This window comes from Leucopleurus acutus, assembly GCF_964270905.1.
Source record: "Leucopleurus acutus genome assembly, chromosome: 7".
Taxonomy (NCBI): domain Eukaryota; kingdom Metazoa; phylum Chordata; class Mammalia; order Artiodactyla; family Delphinidae; genus Leucopleurus; species Leucopleurus acutus.
The window spans coordinates 84147060-84167806 of NC_139150.1; the positions used below are offsets into that span (position 1 = coordinate 84147060).

Sequence of the window (20747 nt, forward strand, 5' to 3'; positions counted from 1 at the left end):
GGATGCGCAGGCTCAGCGGCCATGGCTCACGGGCCCAGCCGCTCCGCGGCATGTGGGATCTTCCCGGACCGGGGCACGAACCCGTGTTCCCTGCATCGGCAGGCGGACTCTCAACCACTGCGCCACCAGCGAAGCCCTCTTAGATACCTTTTTAGAAGGGCACCTGCAATCTTGGCTCTTATCGTGACGTGCAGTGCAGCCTAACTGCGAGGGGCACAGGGCTGGAGCCAGATGGTGTGGGGTGTCATCCTGACTTGGCCACTTATCACTTTGCCTTAGGTCAACTATTTTGTCCATGCCATATTTCAGTTTCTCATCTACGAAAACGACAGTCATCAGACCTACTTCACTGGGTTGTAGTGAAGACTGTTAATTAGAACAGTTCCTGGCATGTAGCAAGTATGGAATAAATGCTATTAGCAACACTTACCCTATTCTTTTCATTGGTGTCTGTCTCATTTGTCAACGCTAAGATCTTTCAGAGACGGTCTCTGGTTATCTGTGAAGCCTAAGGGATGGCGGAGAGCAGGTGCTCACAAATATGCCTGAAGGTAACTACCGCAGGGAGATGAACATAAAGCTCAGACGACAGAGTTGGAAAAAGCATTCCCTACCGGGAATAACAACATGTGAGAAAGTAAGGATGAAATTTGCCTGGGACGCTGTAGAAGCAGCTTGCATGAGGTGAATGACCCTTATAGTGAAAAAGGGAGAAAGGCGATACAGAAGGAGAAAGGGAATGAGGACTCTGGAGCCCAGAGCAATCTGAAATGGTCTGTCAGTGGGCTGCAAGGGGACCCCAACAACTAAAAGAGTGGATGAAACAGAATCGGGTGGGGAAAATCCTGGCAGCAGGGAGACTGGTTAGGAAAATAGAACATTACTTATTAGTAGCAACAACGGCTGCTATTCACAAACCCTACTCTCTTAAAAGAAAAGGCAATTTTATGATCACAAAGAGGCTACATTTTCTTTTTATTGGCAACTCAATCTACATATATACAGTATTGCACAAATTATAAGTGGGTTGACAGTTATATTAATACAAATTCATGAGCATTTACATAAAGCTACTGCTCTAGGTTTTGGTGCATTTTGTACCTGGTATTTTAGTAAATATGACAAACATAAAGGAACTCAGCTACTGCAATTCATAAGAATTGGCTTTCAAAAAAAGCAAATATGTCACCTCACAGAACACTTAATACGTCAAACCCAGGAAAATCAATAACTAAATGACAAAAGGAACACTGTTAAAGAAAAGTTGGTGATAAAATGTCAGGTTAAAGGGCGTCCCTGGTGGCGCAGTGGTTGAGAGTCCACCTGCCGATGCAGGGGACACTGGTTCGTGTCCCAGTCCGGGAAGATCCCACATGCCGCGGAGCGGCTGTGCCCGTGAGCCATGGCCGCTGAGCCTGCGCGTCTGGAGCCTGTGCTCCGCAACGGGAGAGGGCACAGCAGTGAGAGGCCCGCGTACCGCAAAAAAAAAAAAAAAAAAAAAAGTCAGGTTAAAATATTAGGCTTAAAAATTTTAGCAATTGGACTTAGGACCCAGAGTGTACACACCGTATGGGGAATTATAAGAAAAGATCCCCATGTTCTGCTTCACAATTACTACTACCTTCCAAAAGAACAGTTCTGGGTGGCTACAATGTCTTCTTCCCTGCTAGTATAAACGACTGTTCCACAGTCCTGGTGAAACAAGATGGTAATTCACATAAATGGGATTTAAAATAAGATTCTTCTCACCCCAAATAAAATAAAACTAAATATACTCTCCAAATTACAGAGAAATCTCATCCAAATGTTCACCAGATAAAGAAGCCAGACCACCTGTTTACCTTCACTGACTGCCTCGGAGCGCAGGGCTGGCGTGTCACCTACAAGATGGGGAGATGTGGGTGGTCCCGGCTGTGCCCCTACCCAGCCTGCAGTGTGAGTGGGGACAAAAGCCCTTCAGCTTCCCAGGGTATAGAACTGAGGGGATGGGCTAGATGGCTTTTAAGAGAACTTCTGATTAAAAGGATCTAAGTCCGCTTGAGATCCCATATCCAAGCAGACGCTTAGGGTGGGCAAAAGAACTGGACTTAAAAACAGGTGGGTGAAGTATTTACCTTTTGATCCCATCACTCAAAACTATTCTGCACTACAGTTAAGGAAATCTCTGTCCAATACTTTAATGGCTGGGGATGCTGCAGGGTAAGCAAATGAGGTATCAGACAATGAAGTTTTAGATAAAAAGGTAGAAACGCTGTGCCCAGTTTGGGTAGAAAAACAATGCACCACCACACCACACCAGGAGTCAAGACTTCCTGCCTCTGAATTTTAAAATCCATCTTGTTGGGAGATGTACGTTCAATCCTTTCAAAAGATCTACCAATCTACACCTATTAAGGATATGTTTTCTGAAATCCCCCCAGGAAGGCAACTTCCATGAAACTAGCTCTAACAGAAAGGATGCAGGAAGGAGAATTTAATTGCAGGGTAAAACTTTTTTTCTTTACAGATCAGAAAAACGACACAAAGAGAGCAACAGATTCTCATTTTCTGTCCCCTATAAAGGACACAAGTATCAATTCTTCTGGAATCTAACACACTGGCTTCATTTTCAAATGCATCACTTTATTTTCCTTGTAAGGCAGCCATATGTTACAAACCTTAAGCATGCGACAGTCCTATGACTTCTTCAATAAGCCATAGAGCTTCCACAGCTCTCCTGGGGCCTACAGCCTGAGCAGTCCTGAGGAGTCAAATATTAAAGCTTTCTCCACAGCCACATGTTCCTTTGATGTTTGGGTTATTGAACACAAACTCACTGGATAATTTGTCTTCAACATAGTCCATTTCTGTTCCTAAAAGTGTTAGCTGTGCTTTCTTCTCGATGAACACTCTGACTCCTGGGGGAGAAGAAAACATGAGTCATATAAAGCCTGCCATCCCATGGAACCTGCTGATTCAAAGCACAACTGAACTTTAAATAGTAACCACTAACAAACGTCAAACAAGAGGCTTTTCAATCTGTCTCATTATTTCCTTTAAGGGATGCAGTGCTCAGTTTTCTGTCCCCTTTCCTACACAATAATCTATGTCAAAAACAATTGTATTAGGCTAGACAGTGTGTACAGCAAATTCCATGACAATTCTGTGTAAAACTAGAATTTGCCTTTCTTCGCTATACTTCAATTTGCTACATGAAGAAAATGTGTATATTCTCAGTAAGAGTTCTGTAAAGATGGAGTCAATGAGATTAATGAAAATCCTGAAATGACATTTGTATACACAACACACTGCCAAGCCTAGAGAAACACAAAGGACTATGATATAATGGGCTAGTTTAATAAGACTAAATCATGAATCAGTACAAGCAGTTCTGTTTTTCTGCTTATGGACCAGAAAACTGACAATAACATAACTCCCTAGTTATCTCTACCTAACTAGTTGGTAGAGGTGGGAACCTTTGTAAATACTAATGGATTAAGAAAGCTTTCTTCCTTATAAAAAACTGCATCATTACTTAAATATGAACTATCTTTATTAGATCTCTTCTTTAAGATGAAAACTTACAGGTTTAAGATACTTTTACATATTGATTTTAAAAATAATATATTAACAAATGTCTTTATTGATCAGTAACTTAAGTGCAATAAAAAGAATACACATCAAGAACCCATGAAAACTGGCTAATGGCGCACACAAAGCCAGTGCTGCAGAACCCATGCACGCTGAAACTCCCCTGAGGTTGTAGCAGTATTTATTTTGTTTTAAATAGATTTTATCAGATTATTGGGTAGGGGCAGGGACTGGGGGGGAGGGGCAAAATATAATTAAAGCACTGCAATTTTTTTTTCTTTTTTTGGCTGTACGCGGGCCTGTCACTGTTGTGGCCTCTGCCGTTGTGGAGCACAGGCTCCGGACGCACAGGCTCAGTGGCCATGGCTCACGGGCCCAGTCGCTCCGCGGCATGTGGGATCTTCCCGGACCGGGGCACGAACCCGCGTCCCCTGCATCGGCAGGCGGACTCTCAACCACTGTGCCACCAGGGAAGCCCAGCACTGAAATTTTTAATAAAATTTGGAAATAGACTCTTCTAAAGGAGGAAATGACATTACTTATTTGACATAGATGCTTCACACCAAAGTGGCTGGTTCATTCTGAAGTTTTATCATCTTAAAATCTTTCTGCACACAATGATAACCTTTCATAACTGAAACAAATAAACAAGTTTATCCAATAATCTATCACTTAGTTACTAAGAGCACAGCCTCTGGAGTGAACTTGATTGGGTTCAAATGTTCATAAGGCCACTTACTGGCTGTGTGACCTTAGGCAAACATATTTAATCTCTCAGTGCCTCAGTTTCTTCATCTGCAAAATGGGGACAATACAGTACCATTCTCATTTAGTTGCTGTGTATAAATTAGTTAATATATGAGAGCCCGTCGAACCATGCCTCCCTTACAGTGAGCACTAAATACACCATTCTTACTATTATCATCATTACTCTCCATGCTACACAAGGCCAAACATTTTAGGGAGAACGAAGTGTCCAGAAAAAGTCTGCATAACACTCACCATCTTGAACAACTTCTTCATCAGAGTCTCCTTTTGTCTTTGTATATTCCAGAGTGTAGGAAAGGCCATTACAACCCCTGGTTCGGACACCAACTTTCACACCAACCTGAAAAGGCATTGTAAAAATAAACTTAGTTTTAATGTAGTACAGATTAAACAGTTATAGTAATAAAAGCCCTATTTGATAATATTTTCTTCAAAAGCTAAAAGATAAATATTAGATTTCTGGCTATAAATAGTCCCTTTAGGAAGTATAAGCAGAATGGGAAACTAGCATTTAAAAAATTTAACTACTGTACAAATATCATTACAACATTGGTAGGGATCCAAAAAGAATAAAAACCAATTATATACGAAGAAAGAAATACAGAGGGAACACTGCACCCTAAAACTACAGTCACCAGTACCCTAAAATTGAGCTTGTATGTGTTTTCCTATTTTCTTTCAGTCTTTGTCTCATATATAATCTAAACATGGTTTTTTTTTTTTTTTTTGGCCGTGCCACGCGGCTTGTGGGATCTTAGTTCCCTAACCAGGGACTGAACCCATGCCCTTGGCCATGAAAGCTCAGAGTCCTAACCACTGGACTGCCAGGGAATTCCCTAAATATAGTTTTTATTAGAGCAGAAATAAAAAATTTATTCTCTGCTTTTTTTCCCACTTAAGACATCATTTTCCCATGCAATTAGCTTTTGTAATTATCATTTGCAACTAATGCCTACATAATATTCCACTACACCTAAAGCATGTTTATTACTTAACCATTACTATTAACCATTTTTTCTGGGAATAACATTTTTAAGGGAAGAGTTTTAATTCCAAAAATGAATAATCACCTTTTTTTTTTTTTAAAAAAAAAGGAAAAAAATATCTGATGGCAGAGATGACTACATAAGAAAACTGGACTTGCTCAAAAATGTTTTTGCTCCACCTCACCATGTGAGATGTTCCCAGGATATTTCCCTATGGTTAGGTTCACCAAGGTTCATAGGTCATCACCTGGCAATCACATTGCCTCTATGTGACATGGGGCCTTAATTCTGTAAACATTCTCAAGTACCAGAAAGCAAAAGACTGCAGTCAACACAGACGTTAAGAAGTTTAAAAAGTGACCAAACAGCACTTTTTTTTTTTTGCTGTACGCGGGCCTCTCACTGTTGTGGCCTCTCCCGTTGCGGAGCACAGGCTCCAGACGCGCAGGCTCAGCGGCCATGGCTCACGGGCCCAGCCGCTCCGCGGCATGTGGGATCTTCCCGGACCAGGGCACGAACCCGTGTCCCCTGCATCGGCAGGCGGACTCTCAACCACTGCGCCATCAGGGAAGCCCAAACAGCACTTTTAAAATACCAATGTCTACCTCAATGTAGTTTTCTAACAATATCTACCCAATTTCTATCTATTCTTGAGTCCTATCTGCTTTTTCATGTGCGTATACAGCATTATCATAAGAAGTATCATTTTAGCAAGCAGATCCTGATTCCCTGAACAGCAGTAACATGTGCTTGCTCCAGGAAAGCAAACATAAAGTGGGAAGACACCTGATGAGGAGCATGAGTTAGATGTTAAGATGTTTGGTGGTTTTGATGAGTTGAAGCATTCAAAGTATTCTCTTCTGTCTTCAAACAAGGAGACAGAACTATAGCTTTATTCACCTTCACAGTGACAGCTTAGAGAATGTGTGAGCGAATTTCACATATTCAACATGATAAATAATAAAGTGCCTGGCTGAAATTCTGGAGCACACGTCATAAATACTTGTTTAACTTAGTTTTTATCTTTGCAAATAGGAAGACTCAAACAAGCAGGAAGTCCAACTATTAGGAATAGAGAGACACTTAAAGAGTACGTGAAAATACAGCTTTAGGTAACTGGAGTTTGGAAAAGGGATTGCTTATGCCACAAATGACACCTGAAGAAGTGTTTGCTCAACCCTTTTCATGTCAAAACGAACAAACATCCCTCAACTCTACAAAAGTGAAATTGTGTCAACTAGTCAATTTATACTCTAGTCATTAGTCTACCCAAATTTAGTTGGAAATGAGTTGGAACACTGATACACTTAGATTTAATAATACTTAGGGGGAAGATGATCGAACTCCTGTTACACTGTAATACAGGTTGTACAATGGAACTTAGAAACTACTCTGTAGTCTAATTATTGAATATTAATAGTCTTGGAAGTCATTTACAGTATCCCTTAGGCAGTGAACAATGTGCTAAGATTAAGATGGTTCGCACACCCCTTGCCCAGCGATTCTACATCTAAGAATACAGCTTATGTAGATGAAAGAAGCTATGCCTACAGGTCCAGAACAACGGGCCTGGCACACTACAGATGCTAAATATTTGTTGAATAATGTTTGTGGAAGCACTGAATGAGAACAACCCAAAAGACCTTTAATATGAGAGCCTGGATAGATAAACTTGTTCAACGGAATACATTAGTATATGCAGCCATAAAGAGAATAAGGATCTTTATGTAAGGATATGGAAAGATCTTCAAGCTATACTATTAGGGGCAAAGCAAAGTGCAACCACAGTGTGTGTGGTATATTCTCACCTAAATAGGAAAAGAGACACACACGCAAATGTAACAAGCAAAGTCTAGGCCAGTGGTTCCCCTCAGGGAATTAGTTTTGGTTGTCACAACTCTGGCACAGGCCAGAGATTCTGCTAAACATCCTGCAATTCACTCCCAACAAGGACTATCCAGTCCAAAACATCAACAGTGCTGAGGCTGAGAAACCTTGGTCTAGGTAATAAAATGCACAGATGATCTGTGCAAGGACACGAAGAGGCAGCCTCCTGGAAGGGAGAATGAATAAAGAATGTGGGGCGAGAGAGTGACTTCCTTTTCATAATACCCTGTTGTGTTACTTGCATTTAAAAATCATTTTTTACTTTTTAAATAAAAACCCCTAATTAATGAAAGCACACTGTTTATCACAAGATAAATTCACTGTGAAAATACAACTTCAGTTTTTTACTAAATATTTGTCTGATTGGTTTTACTTACGTGTTCAGGCTTATCTTTAAGAAGCTGTTTTATCTTGTTTACTGCTGAAGGTGTCTGAAAAAAGGGAAGGTTATTAAGTTGTTAGTTACAAACTTTGCCTTCTTCAGCCTTATATTTCCTAGTATTTAAGACAACTCAAGTCTATCTTTAGCAAATTCATGTGGTGAATTTATGTTCCATTCTCACCAGAGTACCTTGTGGATTTCATACACAAGCATATGAACTCTACTCAATTAAAAGCATTTTTAAAAATATCCACTAGCAACATCCTCTTCATCCCCTGCCCCCACCCCCTCAGTCAAGGTCAGCTCCCTGTCATAATCTCTGTGGTACCATCTACTCACATCACAAATATAATTTTTCTAGTCAGCATCTATTTCAAATTCCTACTTTATGCCCAGCAACAAGCACATTGCCTGACACACAGAAGGCACTCGACAGTCAATGAATGATATCAAGTACCACATTGGGAAAGCCAATCTTCAGGCATTTTTCCTATTGATCATTATTAACTCTATTGCTCATTCTGTTTACCCCAAACCTATTTCAGATCCATCAAAATGTACACCTAGAGGAAAAAATGTTACCAGCATCAAATAACCCAGTGTGCCTCTCGTGCCAGTCCCACCAAATGTTCACAGAGATTGATTAATTGATTGATTTCGGCTGTGCGGCACGTGGGATCTTAGTTCCCCAACCAGGGATCGAACCTGCGCCCCTTGCATTGGAAGCACGAAGACTTGACCACTGGGCCTCCAGGGAAGTCCCTATCCACAGAGATTATTATATCAGCATCTGAGCATCTAGATGATGCTCAGAACTAAGCTAGTCAATAATAGAAACAAGAACATGGAAGCGTTTTCAGGAGAAATGCTGTTTAACCAAGCCCAGTTGTCCTCAAAAATAAGAAAACGTCTCAATGTACTTCATGCGTAGATGAGCATTACAAACCCCAATTTCCTGAGGAGGCTGTTAGGGAGAAAGCCTGTCCCAGGGCATTCCTGGCCCACTTCCTAGCTGTGTCCCAGGCCATTACTTGGCTTAAACAGGGATAAAAGTCCCTCCTCCTCAGGATTCTTGTGAGGATTAAACGAAGGAATTCATGAAAAGCATTTAGAATAGCGCCAGGAACAGAGAGCTCAACATAAGCCAGCTATTATTATAACAATGAGAATACATTATCATGAAGAGATCATGTCCTTCCTACGTTTTGTTTTACTAGCTCCTCTAGCTGGCAATGCTGAGCCGGTCCTCCAGTTTTCTATACAGGCATTTTCCTGGTTTGTGAAATCTCAGAGTGGACATTATGACCTACAACTAGGTAGTAATCGTAGCCAGAACTCAAGCCTGTGCTGGAGGTACAGACCTGATGGATGGCCCGAGTGTGCTCTTTCACCCTGTCTGGTTGGGGCTTGGCCAGATGAAGATGCTGAAGCAGAGTCTGGACAAATTTAGAAAAGTCATGAAACCAATGTAGAAGGTTGAGACTATCATTAAAAAAACAAAAACAAAAACAGGGACTTCCCTGATGGCGCAGCGGTTAAGAATCCACCTGCCAACACAGGGGACATGGGTTCGATCCCTGGTCTGGGAAGATCTCACATGCCACGGAGCAACTAAGCCCGGGTACCACAACTACTGAAGCCCGGGTGCCACAACTAATGAAGCCCGCACGCCTAGAGCCTGTGCCCCGCAACGAGAAGCCACCACAATGAGAAGCCCGCGCACCGCAACGAAGAGTAGTAGCCCCCGCTCGCCGCAACCAAAGAAAGTCCGTGCGTAGCAACGAAGACCCAACACAGCCAAAAAACAAAAACAAAAATCACAGAACAGTGCACTGCACTTGATAAACAGTGAAACTTTGATTCAGTTATTAACATACGGTGTGTATGCATTTCTTATTGTGTGTCACTTAAAAAAAAAAAAGTTGAATAAATCACTACCAGTGGGTGGTTTATAAAGGCCATTTCCCACAGTTCTTTCAGAACAGAAACCAAGCAGATCAACGACAGGGAATAGGATGGGGGGGTGGGGGGAAGGAGGAAATTCTGCAGAGAATTATTTTTATTTATTTATTTTTTAAGATCACAGTATATTAACCTCAAATAGTTAGAGAGATATTAATGGAAAAAAATTTTAAAAAATGCTTAGTTACACTTCTAAATGATTGCCAGTAAAAACTAGCTTTCCTAATTTTCATGGTGATATTTCCCATGTGAGTCCTGAAGAAATTAATCTAATTACTGTCAAATTACAATCAAAAGATTTCCAGTAAATTAAAAAAAAAAAAGGCACAGTCGTGGGAAAATACTCACTGGAAGTCCAACCTGATGCGGAGCCTTGGTTTATTGCCAGCAGATGGGAGGTGTAAGCTCAGGGCACACATACCATGCTGCCCCACGTGTTTCTTTTCATCCTGACCAGGGATTGAACCTGGGCCATGGCAGTGAAAGCGCCAAATCCTATCCACTGGACCACCAGGGAACTCCTGAGTCTCATGTGACTTTCTAAATTATCTAATTTGGTTTTTACAAAAGCAATATATTTCCTTCTTTTCTCAACTCTTAGTAGAAAACACTTAAACAGCAAACAAAAGCAATTCATGGAGAGTGGTCCAGTTACCACAAAGTGGTTGATGTTCAACATTTCATACTGAAAGGGGCTTAAGAGAAAAATTACCTGCGTGCCTGGGAACCAAAACATGTCTTTACAGGAACCAAAACATGTCTTAATTTCCTAGTGTCAGGCAATAATCCAATATACCCCACTGGGAGGAGTGTTACTGATGATGTATAACCCTGCTGAGAGTCCACTTCAGGGTAAAGATATGGTTATTAGAACTTTCCAAGCAATGGATCTGAATTTCAGAACAAGTCAGAATGACTAAACAGGGGAACGTTTGGGACTTAAGATCATTCTGGGAAATAGTATAAAAACTTCAAGAAAACAACATGCTGCAAGCCTAGCGGCCCTCCAATTTCAACATACTCCCCCAAACAACTAAGTTACCCATACCCACCCAAGAAAGTTATGTATAATCAATGAGTCTAATTCACCTGAGATTTGGCCAGTGAAATAAAATTCAAGAGGCCCTTGAAACTCAATGAAATATTACTTCTCTCATATGTATATCACAGAACAAGACATTCTTCCAAGTGAAAGAGTATCTTTGAGTGAGATATTTTGGCCTTTTTTAAAAAAAAAGACTTCTAGTCTGTTTTTGTGGTTGCAATTATGGGAGAAGGCACTGCAGATAAACGAATCTTTTGACTACTTCATAGCAACATACTTTTACTTTATCCAATGCCATAGCGTTTCTATTCCTTGTAGCAGAAACTTTCCATCCTCAATACTGCATTTCCTTAGTCATTCCCCAGGCAATTTTCATTTTTTGCTGTTTAAGGAAACAAGATTAAAACCCGAAGTTAACTCCACGATTATGTATACTAAACATGAGCCAACAACTACAACCTAGTTTCGTTTCATTGTAAATCTGGTATTTTAAGGTTTAAAAGATGGGAGATAAAGGGCAGCCAATGAATAAATTTCAGTATATTTTGTTTGAGTCATTCTTTAACAGCTATGGCATTATGATGCTGTTTCCCTTTTGTCTTTGCCTATTCCTGTACATGCAGGTAATCATAGTACATATTCACAATTTTGTAGCCTACTGCTGAAAGTTTAACATGCTACTCATTTGATACATAGTAACGTACATATATATTCACTGTTTCTTGAGTACTTTCTAGGTGCTTAATGGTTTATATGCATCATCTTTTTATTCTTTCAGTTCTGTGATTTAGGTATTAAAGATTAAATAATTTGCACAGGGCTAGTAAGTCAAAGAATTAAGAGTTATGACTCCCAAACCTTTAAAAAAAAATCATTACTTGCAATGACTACATATCTTGCCAACAGGATTTCCTCTTACTTATTTAACTGGCCTTTCACTGTTAGACATTCAGGCTACTTCCAATTGTTTCCTGTGTAATGCCCCTTAAATTGCCTCCATATACCAATCTTACAGCTTGGTCACTGTTCCAAAGGACTTCTGGGGCTACTCCTTCAATGAATAAACACCTCCTTGAGCTCCCATGTATTTAACATCATATTGTTTCCAGACCCTTCTCAACCAGGAACTGCTAGAAATTAAGCCCTAAGGTACCCACTGTATGTAATGAATTAACTTCTCTCTTGTGCATCAAGAATGATGCTGGCTATGTACCATTAATCTTCACATCTTTGGTTGAGCTTTAGGACAGTTGTGGGTATATCCCTAACCCTAATTAGGGCTGCAATGATTCTGCTTTGTACAACAATGGAAATAAAGGCCTCTGCCTGCAGTGTAGTGTTAAATCTTCAAGTTCTTCAGTCATATTTTACTCTGGCTCCTATACATACAATTCCATTCGCAATTCCTGGGCCTGCAGGGAAGTAGGGAAGGGGGATGTCATCCTCCTTGGATGAAGGGTACTGACTTTGATGTGGTGGGTTGAAACCTTATTCTATCAAGGACCCACCCCTGGTTGCATAAAAGTGCCTGTGACCAGTCTTTGAAGTCTTTCTCTCCAGCAAACCATCAATCCTCTCCTGGATTAACAACAGTTAACACAGGTAATTTGCCTCTGAAAACATGGAATCATGCTTTTATTTCATCAATACCTTTTCCTAACCTCTCACTGACTAGACTGCACAGGTACAGCACTTCTCAAAGGTTGCAACATGTTGAATTCCTGATGTCAAAATTTATATACTTAGCTAACATTCATCATCTCTTCTTACCCATTTCATTGAACTATCTCATTTCATTTGCTCTCATCTGTCTTCACTCATTAGTCCTTTGATGATTTCACTGCTTTTGCACTTAAATGAACATGGTGTTAAACGTTTGCAAAAACACTTGAAAATTAAGCACAGATATCCATACATGCATGCCAGTGTGTTAAGACTAGGAACACATGCCAGGATTAAAATAACTGCAAGCCTGCTACCACAGACCTTTGGTGGAAAGAAACAGGGATGTGCGTTGGCACCAGCTAAGATCACAGGGAAAGGGACTAAAGTCCGCTGGACAGTTAAGGAGGATAAATTCAGACAATGGACTCCTGCATGCTAATTGGAAATGTTGATCAAAGGCAACACAGAGCCCTTGTGAACTGAGAACTGACATGACAAAGCAGTGCTGGTAGCAGAATTGGCCTGGTAAGCCGGGACAGGTAATGAAGCATAAAGGAGCAAGCACGGATTGAGAGCAGGTCTGAGAAAGTGGGCTGGGTTATTGTTCCTAGTAATTTCTAGAGGTGCCAAAGGCCTGGCCCATCACTGTGTCCCAAGAGGGTGGGAAACGTAGGTCCTAAATGTCTGATGACTAAGTAGGAATGGAGAGAAAGGGTATGACCCATGCCAAACGGTGGAGAAAGAAAAGGCAAAAAAGTGTCTCCACACTTTCTGACTCTTCCTGGCTCTATCAGTACCAGTGGCAGAATTCTTTTGATTTCTGAATAATTTTTACTGAGATTGAAAGGAGACGCAAAGTATGAGTAGTGCTTTCTAGTTCTTATGATTTCAAATCTTGGAGAATTCTAAGATTTGACAGTGTATCTTTCAGACAGGAAAATGGGCTTGATGGTACAGAAAAAAGGAATGTAGAATACAGTATCACATAAAAACAGGATAACCTCCTTATGCACCTAAAACAGTGACTCATTATAAAAATATATTTTTCCACCTGATCATGACTTTCTCCTGTTTTGCTGAAACGAATTTTCCGGCAACAGGCCTTCTTATGGCATTAAATTGAACGGAATCCATGATTCAATTTAATCTGTTTTCCCCAGTCTTCAGGAATTGAATGTTTGCACAAAGGCTTCTTTACCAAGAGTGGGGTGTGTGTGAGAAGAATGCTGAACTGATCATAAGATTTCCTATGAAATTAATCTTTCAAAACTGCAAATAGTGACTACTTAATGGACAGGGGGTTTTCTTTTGGGGCCAGGTGTTTTGGAGCTACATAGAAGTGACAGTTGCACAATACTGTGAATGTACTAAATGCCACCGAATCGAACGCTTACAAGTGGTTAATTTTATGTGAATTTAAAACACAAAACAAAACTGTGCAGTACGTCGGGGATCCAGCATGCACAGTAAGTTCTGTAAGTATCTGCAGCAAGTTTCCTTTGAGTGTGTTTGACCTTTCACCCAGAGAACGCTGTAAACTCACTCAGGGTGGTAATTTATCCTTCTTTGTCCTTTGTTAGAGCCACCACGGCCTAGGGCCCCTGGAGGCACAGAGTGCGTTTCAAAGCCTCTTCAACCCCAGACACCAGGAAGTAACCCTTTGTGCACTGCAGCCTTGATATCTGCAAGCGGGTGGGCTTTGTTGTCTCCGCGCTCTCACCGGCGCTCCCGCATCACACTGTGGTCCTGCGGCCGGGCGAGGCTAGGCTCGGCTCTCCCCAAGCGCCACAAGGGTAGGAACCCTGGTTCATTCACCCAGCTGCGCCCGGCACCTGGCACTTCGACCTCTAAGTAACCCGCGACCTCAAGCACTGCTGCCGCAGCAAGACCCTCCACAACCCCAAGCTCCGGAAAAGCCGCGCCTGACCCCCAAGGGGCCGTGCTCGCGCCGCCCCTCCCCCCTCCGCACGCGGCGGCGCGCGGCCTGCTGGGAAACGTAGTTCCCGGGCGCCCGGCTCCCGAGGAGCAGCCCCGCCCGTGCTTGTTTATCTCCACAGCAGAGGCGAGTTGGGGGTGGGGACGATGCGGCGGCTGCGGAGTGGGTCAGGGGTGCTGCCGCCCGGCCGTGCTGTGCCCTGCCACCGTGCCCCCCCCTCGCGGGGGCGAAGGTGAACCAATATAACGGGCCCGGTCGCGCGCCCCAGCCACTCACCAGGGTGAGGGCGGCCCGGGTGGGCTGCAACTTCCTCTTGCTCACAGCCCGGACAGTGGCCCGGACTAACGAAGCCGACATCCTCGCCCTCCCGGCGCCCCGATACCTCGAGCCGGAACTCGGCCACCTCAGCCTCTCTCCATGGACACGGCGGGCGCATTGACGCCACAAGCTCCGGCGCACGGCGCCCTAGGCCCCGCCCCTCGTGGGCCCGCCCACGCCATCGCCATTGGGCGGGCCGTATGAGTGACGGGCGTGGGGCGGGCCGTATGAGTGACAGGCGGAGAGCGTGGCTTGGCGCCCCGGCCGTGGTCATGTGACGCGGGACACAGGGGTCGAGGGCAAGGTCGTAGCTCTGCGGCAGATCCACGCGCGCTGACTCAAGCCGGACTGGGGCACATGGAATGAACTCGGACTTGTGGACTCTGGAGGCGCGCCGTTTCACGCCCTGACTTCTGGGCAAGGTGCTGCCCCGCCGCTTAAGAACTCAGAGGAGTCTACCGGCCGTAGGTGCGGTTCACAAGGGCAGAATGGATTCGAGGCCCGGACAGCTACATACGTTTCCGTCTTCCTTTTTGGTCCAGCTTGGCAGTTCTTAAGAGCGTAGAATTACCGCAGATTCTCAATAAACATCCTCCTTCTCTCCCCTGCCTTTCCCCAAGCTGCTTAGGATGTTGGGATGTTGAAATATGGTACTAACACAATGTTTGCTTTAGGTTGGAATCCAGCTTTACTGTAAGATGTGACTGGGCAGCTCGGGGAATACTTTTATAGCAAGTACCAGTCGATAGCTTGATGGAATACCTGTTGCTTGTCAGATCTTGTGGCTGCTCAGGGACTTCTGTCCTTTAATTCGGCAAACATTCCTGAGCCCCAGGCATTGTGCAGCCAGCACTATACCCAAGGCGTACACAGGAAGCCTGGTAAAGGGAAGGTCCGAGGAAGAATTGGAGATCCTGGTAGGAGAGAAGTGCAGTAGGGGCAGCAAATGGGAGGAGAACATCAAGAAAGGTGGCATATCGGGCTTCCCTGGTGGCGCAGTGGTTCAGAGTCCGCCTGCCGATGCAGGGAACACGGGTTCGTGCCCCGCACATGCCGTGGAGCGGCTGGGCCCGTGAGCCATGGCCGCTGAGCCTGCGCGTCCGGACCCTGTGCTCCGCAACGGGAGAGGCCACAACAGTTAGAGGCCCGCGTACCAAAAAAAAAAAAAAAAAAAGAAAGGCGGCATTTCTAAATGCTAAAGGGAAAAAGGAAGGAGGAGGTTGTGTGAAGTCTTGCTGGGGAGGATGGATTCTTGCTCAGTGTTTTGACGTGGAAAGAACTAATCAGTGAAGTGTTTTTTATTTTTATTTTAAAATGCTGGGCTGGGCTGGGCGAGGGCTTCCTCTCGCTCCCCGCCACGCGCGGAGTGTGAAGTGTTTATTAGAACCCAGTTTATCTTTCACCCTCTAGAGCCTACAGGATTGGATAGTTCAGAATTAGTTAAGTAATTTTCTCTCTGCTACTTAGACGCGATCGCACTGACAGTAAGAGAATAGTTGTTTTCCAAGCCCCGCTGTGCACAGAAGAAACTGTGGGATTAGGCGAGGTAGTGTGGAATCGTCTCTTGGTTTCATCTTTAACTAGGTGGGTGATTTGACTAGGTGGTGATCTGTGACTAGGTGGGTGATCACGTTCCTTCTCATGCCTTGTCTCCTAAAGATATGAAGATTAAATGAAAAGCTCTTGGAAGACTGCACAGCACACAGCAGCACTCCATAAACGGTGCTAATTGGTAATAGATATTCAAAGATGCCATGAATTTTGAAAATACTTCATATGATACAATGTCATTATACATTTGTCCAAAGCCACAGAATGTGCTACACCAAGAATGAATCTTAATGTAAACAGTGGACTCCAGGTGACAATGATGTGCCCATGTAGGTTCATGGATTGTAACAAATGTCCCACTCCGGTACAGGATGTGGACAGTGGTGGAGGTTGGTGTGCTACAGGGGCTATAAGGGAACTCTCTACTTTCTGCTCAATTTTGCTGTGAACCTAAACCTGCTCTAAAAAATAAAGTTTATTAATAAAAATGTAAAAAAAAGATGCCATGTATTTTTATCAATTATTGAAAAAATGTTATACAGTTGCGTAGCACTGTTCAGGTTTCAGAAGAACCCTTGAGCACATTATCTCATTGGAGCCTCACTACTTTAAGCCACACAGAGGAGCGTTGGCATGGCTATTTTATAAATGATGCTTAAACTCAAGCCCTTTAGTATAGTGCCTTAGACACTATTTAAAAAATCCAGTCCTGAATTTTCTGATTGAGGATCCTGTGTATGACTAAATAGCTTTCTTTCCTCTATTTAATACACACTACTCAGTTTTTAACTTGTTGGCTGTTTTGCATGTATGTGCTCAGCCACATAATCTGCTTGTCAGTGGATCAGGCATACCTAATGTTACTTGAAAATGGTGCAGATCCCTGAAAGAAACTGGCATGTTAGAAGAAAGTGTCTTCATGACTATATAAAAAATGTGTGCTCCTTTATCTCAGAGCAGCAGCTGTTGTGTGGTATTGAAGTTAGGCGGGTGTGGAGACTGTTGAAGTGGTCCCAAGCTGTAACCACTTCTAGATTTCCACTAATAGGTTAAAAACTTACAATAGGGGAATGTTCAACACTGCACTTCAGGATTTAATTTCAGGGTTCTAGACATTTAAAAAAGTGTTTTCTTAGTAAGACCGCACTTGATCCTCACTACTGTGCAAGGGCAGGTATGGTTTCCATTTTACAGGCGAGGAAAATGAACTGCTAAAAGGTCAGAGGGATTTGCCACACTCTCAGCTGGAATAATGGCAGAGCCAGAATCTAATTAAGCCTAGAATTCCACTCAGTGGAAAGTGTGCTAAATTCTTGACTGCTGCTGTCCAAACAAGCCTGCTTTCAAAGAAAAAGAAGTACCGAGCACATCTTTGCAATTTTAGGGAGGTTTGTTAAATTCTGTTTGCTTTTCAACATTTTTTTTGCCGTAATACTGAACCCTACTGACTTATCTACCCAGGATTTTTTCCACTAGGGTTTTTTATATATATATATATATATATATATATATACACACACATATATTTGAATAAACTGAAGTTATCTGAGAACATTTAATAACATCTCTAAGTGTGCACATTCCAGCTACTGTACACACTGAGCAAGAGATTAAAAAGTGTAGATTGGGGGTATAAAAAATGGATTTCATATTTTTGTTCTTGAGAGAAAGAGGAAGGGAGAACCCTGGTGGTGGGGCATTTTTGCAGCTTGTAAGAGACAGACCAGCTGCATCTGCAAGATAGCCACACCCTGGAAACTGGACTCAGCATGGAGCAGATGTTCCTGTCCCCCAGCTGGGGTGCTGAGAAGGGGCTGTGACCAGCATCCAAGTAAAGGGAGTGAAGAGAACCAAGGGCAATACATTATCCAGGTCTGCTGGCAAATACTAGTCACTGTCCCACTGATTCAGTGTGACGAACTGAAAATCAAAAAGCTATCAAATACATTAGGCAGAATCTACTTTAGAAATCGGAATAAAATGTAGGAAACTTTCAACATTCTTCAAAGGATATATGAAAATATGGTTTCTATGAAAAGGAAGATAATAAGAACAAACTAAAAGAATGAGAGGAAAAGGAAGGTGGTGGGTTAGGTAAGTTCAAGAAAGTTACAAGTGCAATAACAAACCTCATGTTAGAAAGAGCGAACAGCAGGATGACACTAAAAATCAAGCCAGTCACGTGGAGGTTAAACTTGACAAGCTTTCCTAACCGGAAAGAAAAGAGATGATAGGGAGAGGCATTTGAGAATAGACAAAAGTATTTTTGAGAACTAAAATTATGAATACAGATATTCTCTCAAATTAAAAAAAAAAAACCTTAGGTGGGGAGAGACATTGGATTCACTTTTGTTTCAGACAAATGTCACTGATACAAAAGTTACAGGGAGAAATAAACACAGAAGCATCCAAGGAGAAAAATAAAACCTATAAGGGAACAAAAATCAGGTTGGCCCCAATCTCGTTACTATGCCAGAAGACAACAGAATGCCATCAACAGTCTTTCCAATGAAAGTGACAAGAATTACGTGTCCAGTCGACTTTCATGTGCGAAGGCAAGAGAAGAAAAGAGGAGCAGCGGAGGAAAGTCAGGTAGAGCAGTTTTAGCCCAGGGTGCTTAATTCACTTGTTAATTCATGAGTTTCTGTTCATTCAAAACTGAGTAAGGAATAATGCCTAATTCTTTCTACCACAACTTCCCTACTCTAAAGTTCATTTTTTTTTTTCTTTTTTTCACTGCCCCGCGTGGCTTGCAGTATCTCAGTTCCCTGGCCAGGGACTGAACCTGGGCTACAGCAGTGAAAGCCCCGAATCCTAACCACTAAGCCAAAGGGAACTCCCCTCTAAAGTTAATTTTGATATGGTTCTTTTTTAGCTGGAAAATGTCTCCAAGTAATTTGTTTAAAAGAAGGGCACACAAGGTGTGCTACTTTCTGAGCCCTCTTCTATTTGGGAACGTTTGCCCAGCAAGCACCCCCTGCAGCCCTTCCTATGCATTCACCCCCCATAAATCTGTGCCTCTGACTGGCACACTCTCAGGACTTGGCAGGCGTCGGGTGTCAATAAACACCAGATCGAATGAGCACATGTAAAGGGAACACGGGATAGAGGAGCAGATCTGTACTGCCCTTAATCCTTGACCTAGTTTCCTCAGAAAATGTAGGACTCTCAGTGGAAAGTAATATGGATAAAGTTACAGGTTGAAAATGTGATTTTATTTCAAAATGATAAATAAACCGAGGCATAGTTTAGACCATGTACTACTTTTAAGGGCTTGTGAATTAGAGAAACAGTTCCAGGAGGGCTCCAGTCAGACCAATCAAACTCATGATTGGCAGAGATAGCCTCTTTAATAATCAGGGATTTTAAAAGTCCTCCACCCTAATTTCTGAATATCATAAAAAGTAAAAATTACTTTTGTCATTTTTCCTTTGAAAATGTTTTTAGCAGCAAACAGGACTCTTTTGTTTTCCTTACTTCATTTTTATGACCATAGTAGTTATATGTCAACTTACTTAAAATTAGAGAGGGAAGAAAACTAAAAGCCCCTCAGTGGCACTGCTCATCCACGGAAGGCTCACATAAATAGGTACTCATGTTCACGTTATCACTTCTTCTACAAATATCAATAAAGTAAGGTTTGTAAATCGTAAATACAGTAGTGGCAGTTCACACATATTTGACACGCTTTCACACAAGGATTCAGTCAACAACAATAAATATAATTTCCCCTCTTCAAAACAAACAAACAAAAAGGATTTATAAGGGAAAAAAAGGATTAATTTACTTGGAGTTCATCAGCACACCAATTTTAGTGTGCTTTGAAAGAATTAAAAAGCATGAAATTGTATTCCTGAATACTGGCCCATAATTACATTTTTTTTTTAAACCTGTCTTCAATACATACATCATGGCTTTCTATTAAAATCCTTAAATCTACAGGGATTTGTAGTAGGTAAGACTATATAAAAATTTTTTTTCCTCATTAACAATTTCATTAAGTTAAAAAAAAAAATCGGACATTTCCCTTAAATGTTAAGTTGAAGCCTGATCTATGCTGCTGTGTCCTGTGAAATGAACCTAATTTTCAAAGTGAATAGGAACGCCTGAGTGGCCATTTAGAGTGCGGCATTTTCCTTCCCTCATGATTCCTGCTGGGTCCTCTTCGCTGAGGCTTTTCCCTGAGTCATATATTTACTGGAAAGGCTACCTAGAGGAGGGGAAAAAACAAAACCCAACATAAATGAAACAAGCCTCACTTTATCGTAAACGCCATACAATTACTTCTTATTGTTAATTATTCACAGAAACTTTTCATACTGGTCACTTGTTTTGAATCAAGTAATTTGGCTAGATATATTGTAAAAAGGTATATATAGAACATTATCTATTAAACATAAGCCTCGTCACATTCTTTCTAAATGCAGACGAGTTGCTAGAGTGACATCATTTTAATACATTTGCATGCTCACTATTTACATATTGGTACAGAAGGCCAGGTGAACTTTTAAAGGCTCTGCTCTGCATCTGCAACCAAACAGAATAGATTGCAAGGAATACTTTGGTCAGAAATATATATCTTGCGTCATTACTCTGACGACACGAAGCTGTGAATGGTGATATTGTAGCCATAAGTCATTGATTTAAAAGAAAAAAAGGAAATTTATTATATTTACA

The 20747-nt window shown here is 42.1% G+C and overlaps 2 protein-coding genes across 6 annotated transcripts in view; both read right to left on the minus strand.

Annotated features, from left to right (window-relative positions):
• Positions 1–863: 863 nt before the first annotated feature.
• On the minus strand, positions 864–14660 carry ISCA1 (iron-sulfur cluster assembly 1). The gene is made up of 4 exons (XM_082842870.1): positions 14478–14660; positions 7589–7642; positions 4573–4678; positions 864–2897 (listed from the first exon to the last, which is right to left on the minus strand). The coding sequence occupies exons 1-4, from the start codon at positions 14556–14558 to the stop codon at positions 2749–2751; spliced, it is 390 nt and encodes a 129-aa protein (XP_082698996.1). The 5' UTR covers positions 14559–14660; the 3' UTR covers positions 864–2748.
• A 5111-nt stretch (positions 14661–19771) lies between these two features.
• TUT7 (terminal uridylyl transferase 7) overlaps positions 19772–20747 on the minus strand; it is a 65717-nt gene continuing 64741 nt past the window's right edge. For 4 of the 5 annotated variants that reach the window (XM_082842163.1, XM_082842164.1, XM_082842162.1 and 1 more), the window contains one exon: positions 19772–20280. In XM_082842163.1, coding sequence (XP_082698289.1) covers positions 20213–20280 — 68 coding nt within the window. In that variant the 3' untranslated portion in view covers positions 19772–20212. The remainder of the gene's footprint in view (positions 20281–20747) is intronic. The other variant, XM_082842168.1, reaches the window with a different exon arrangement.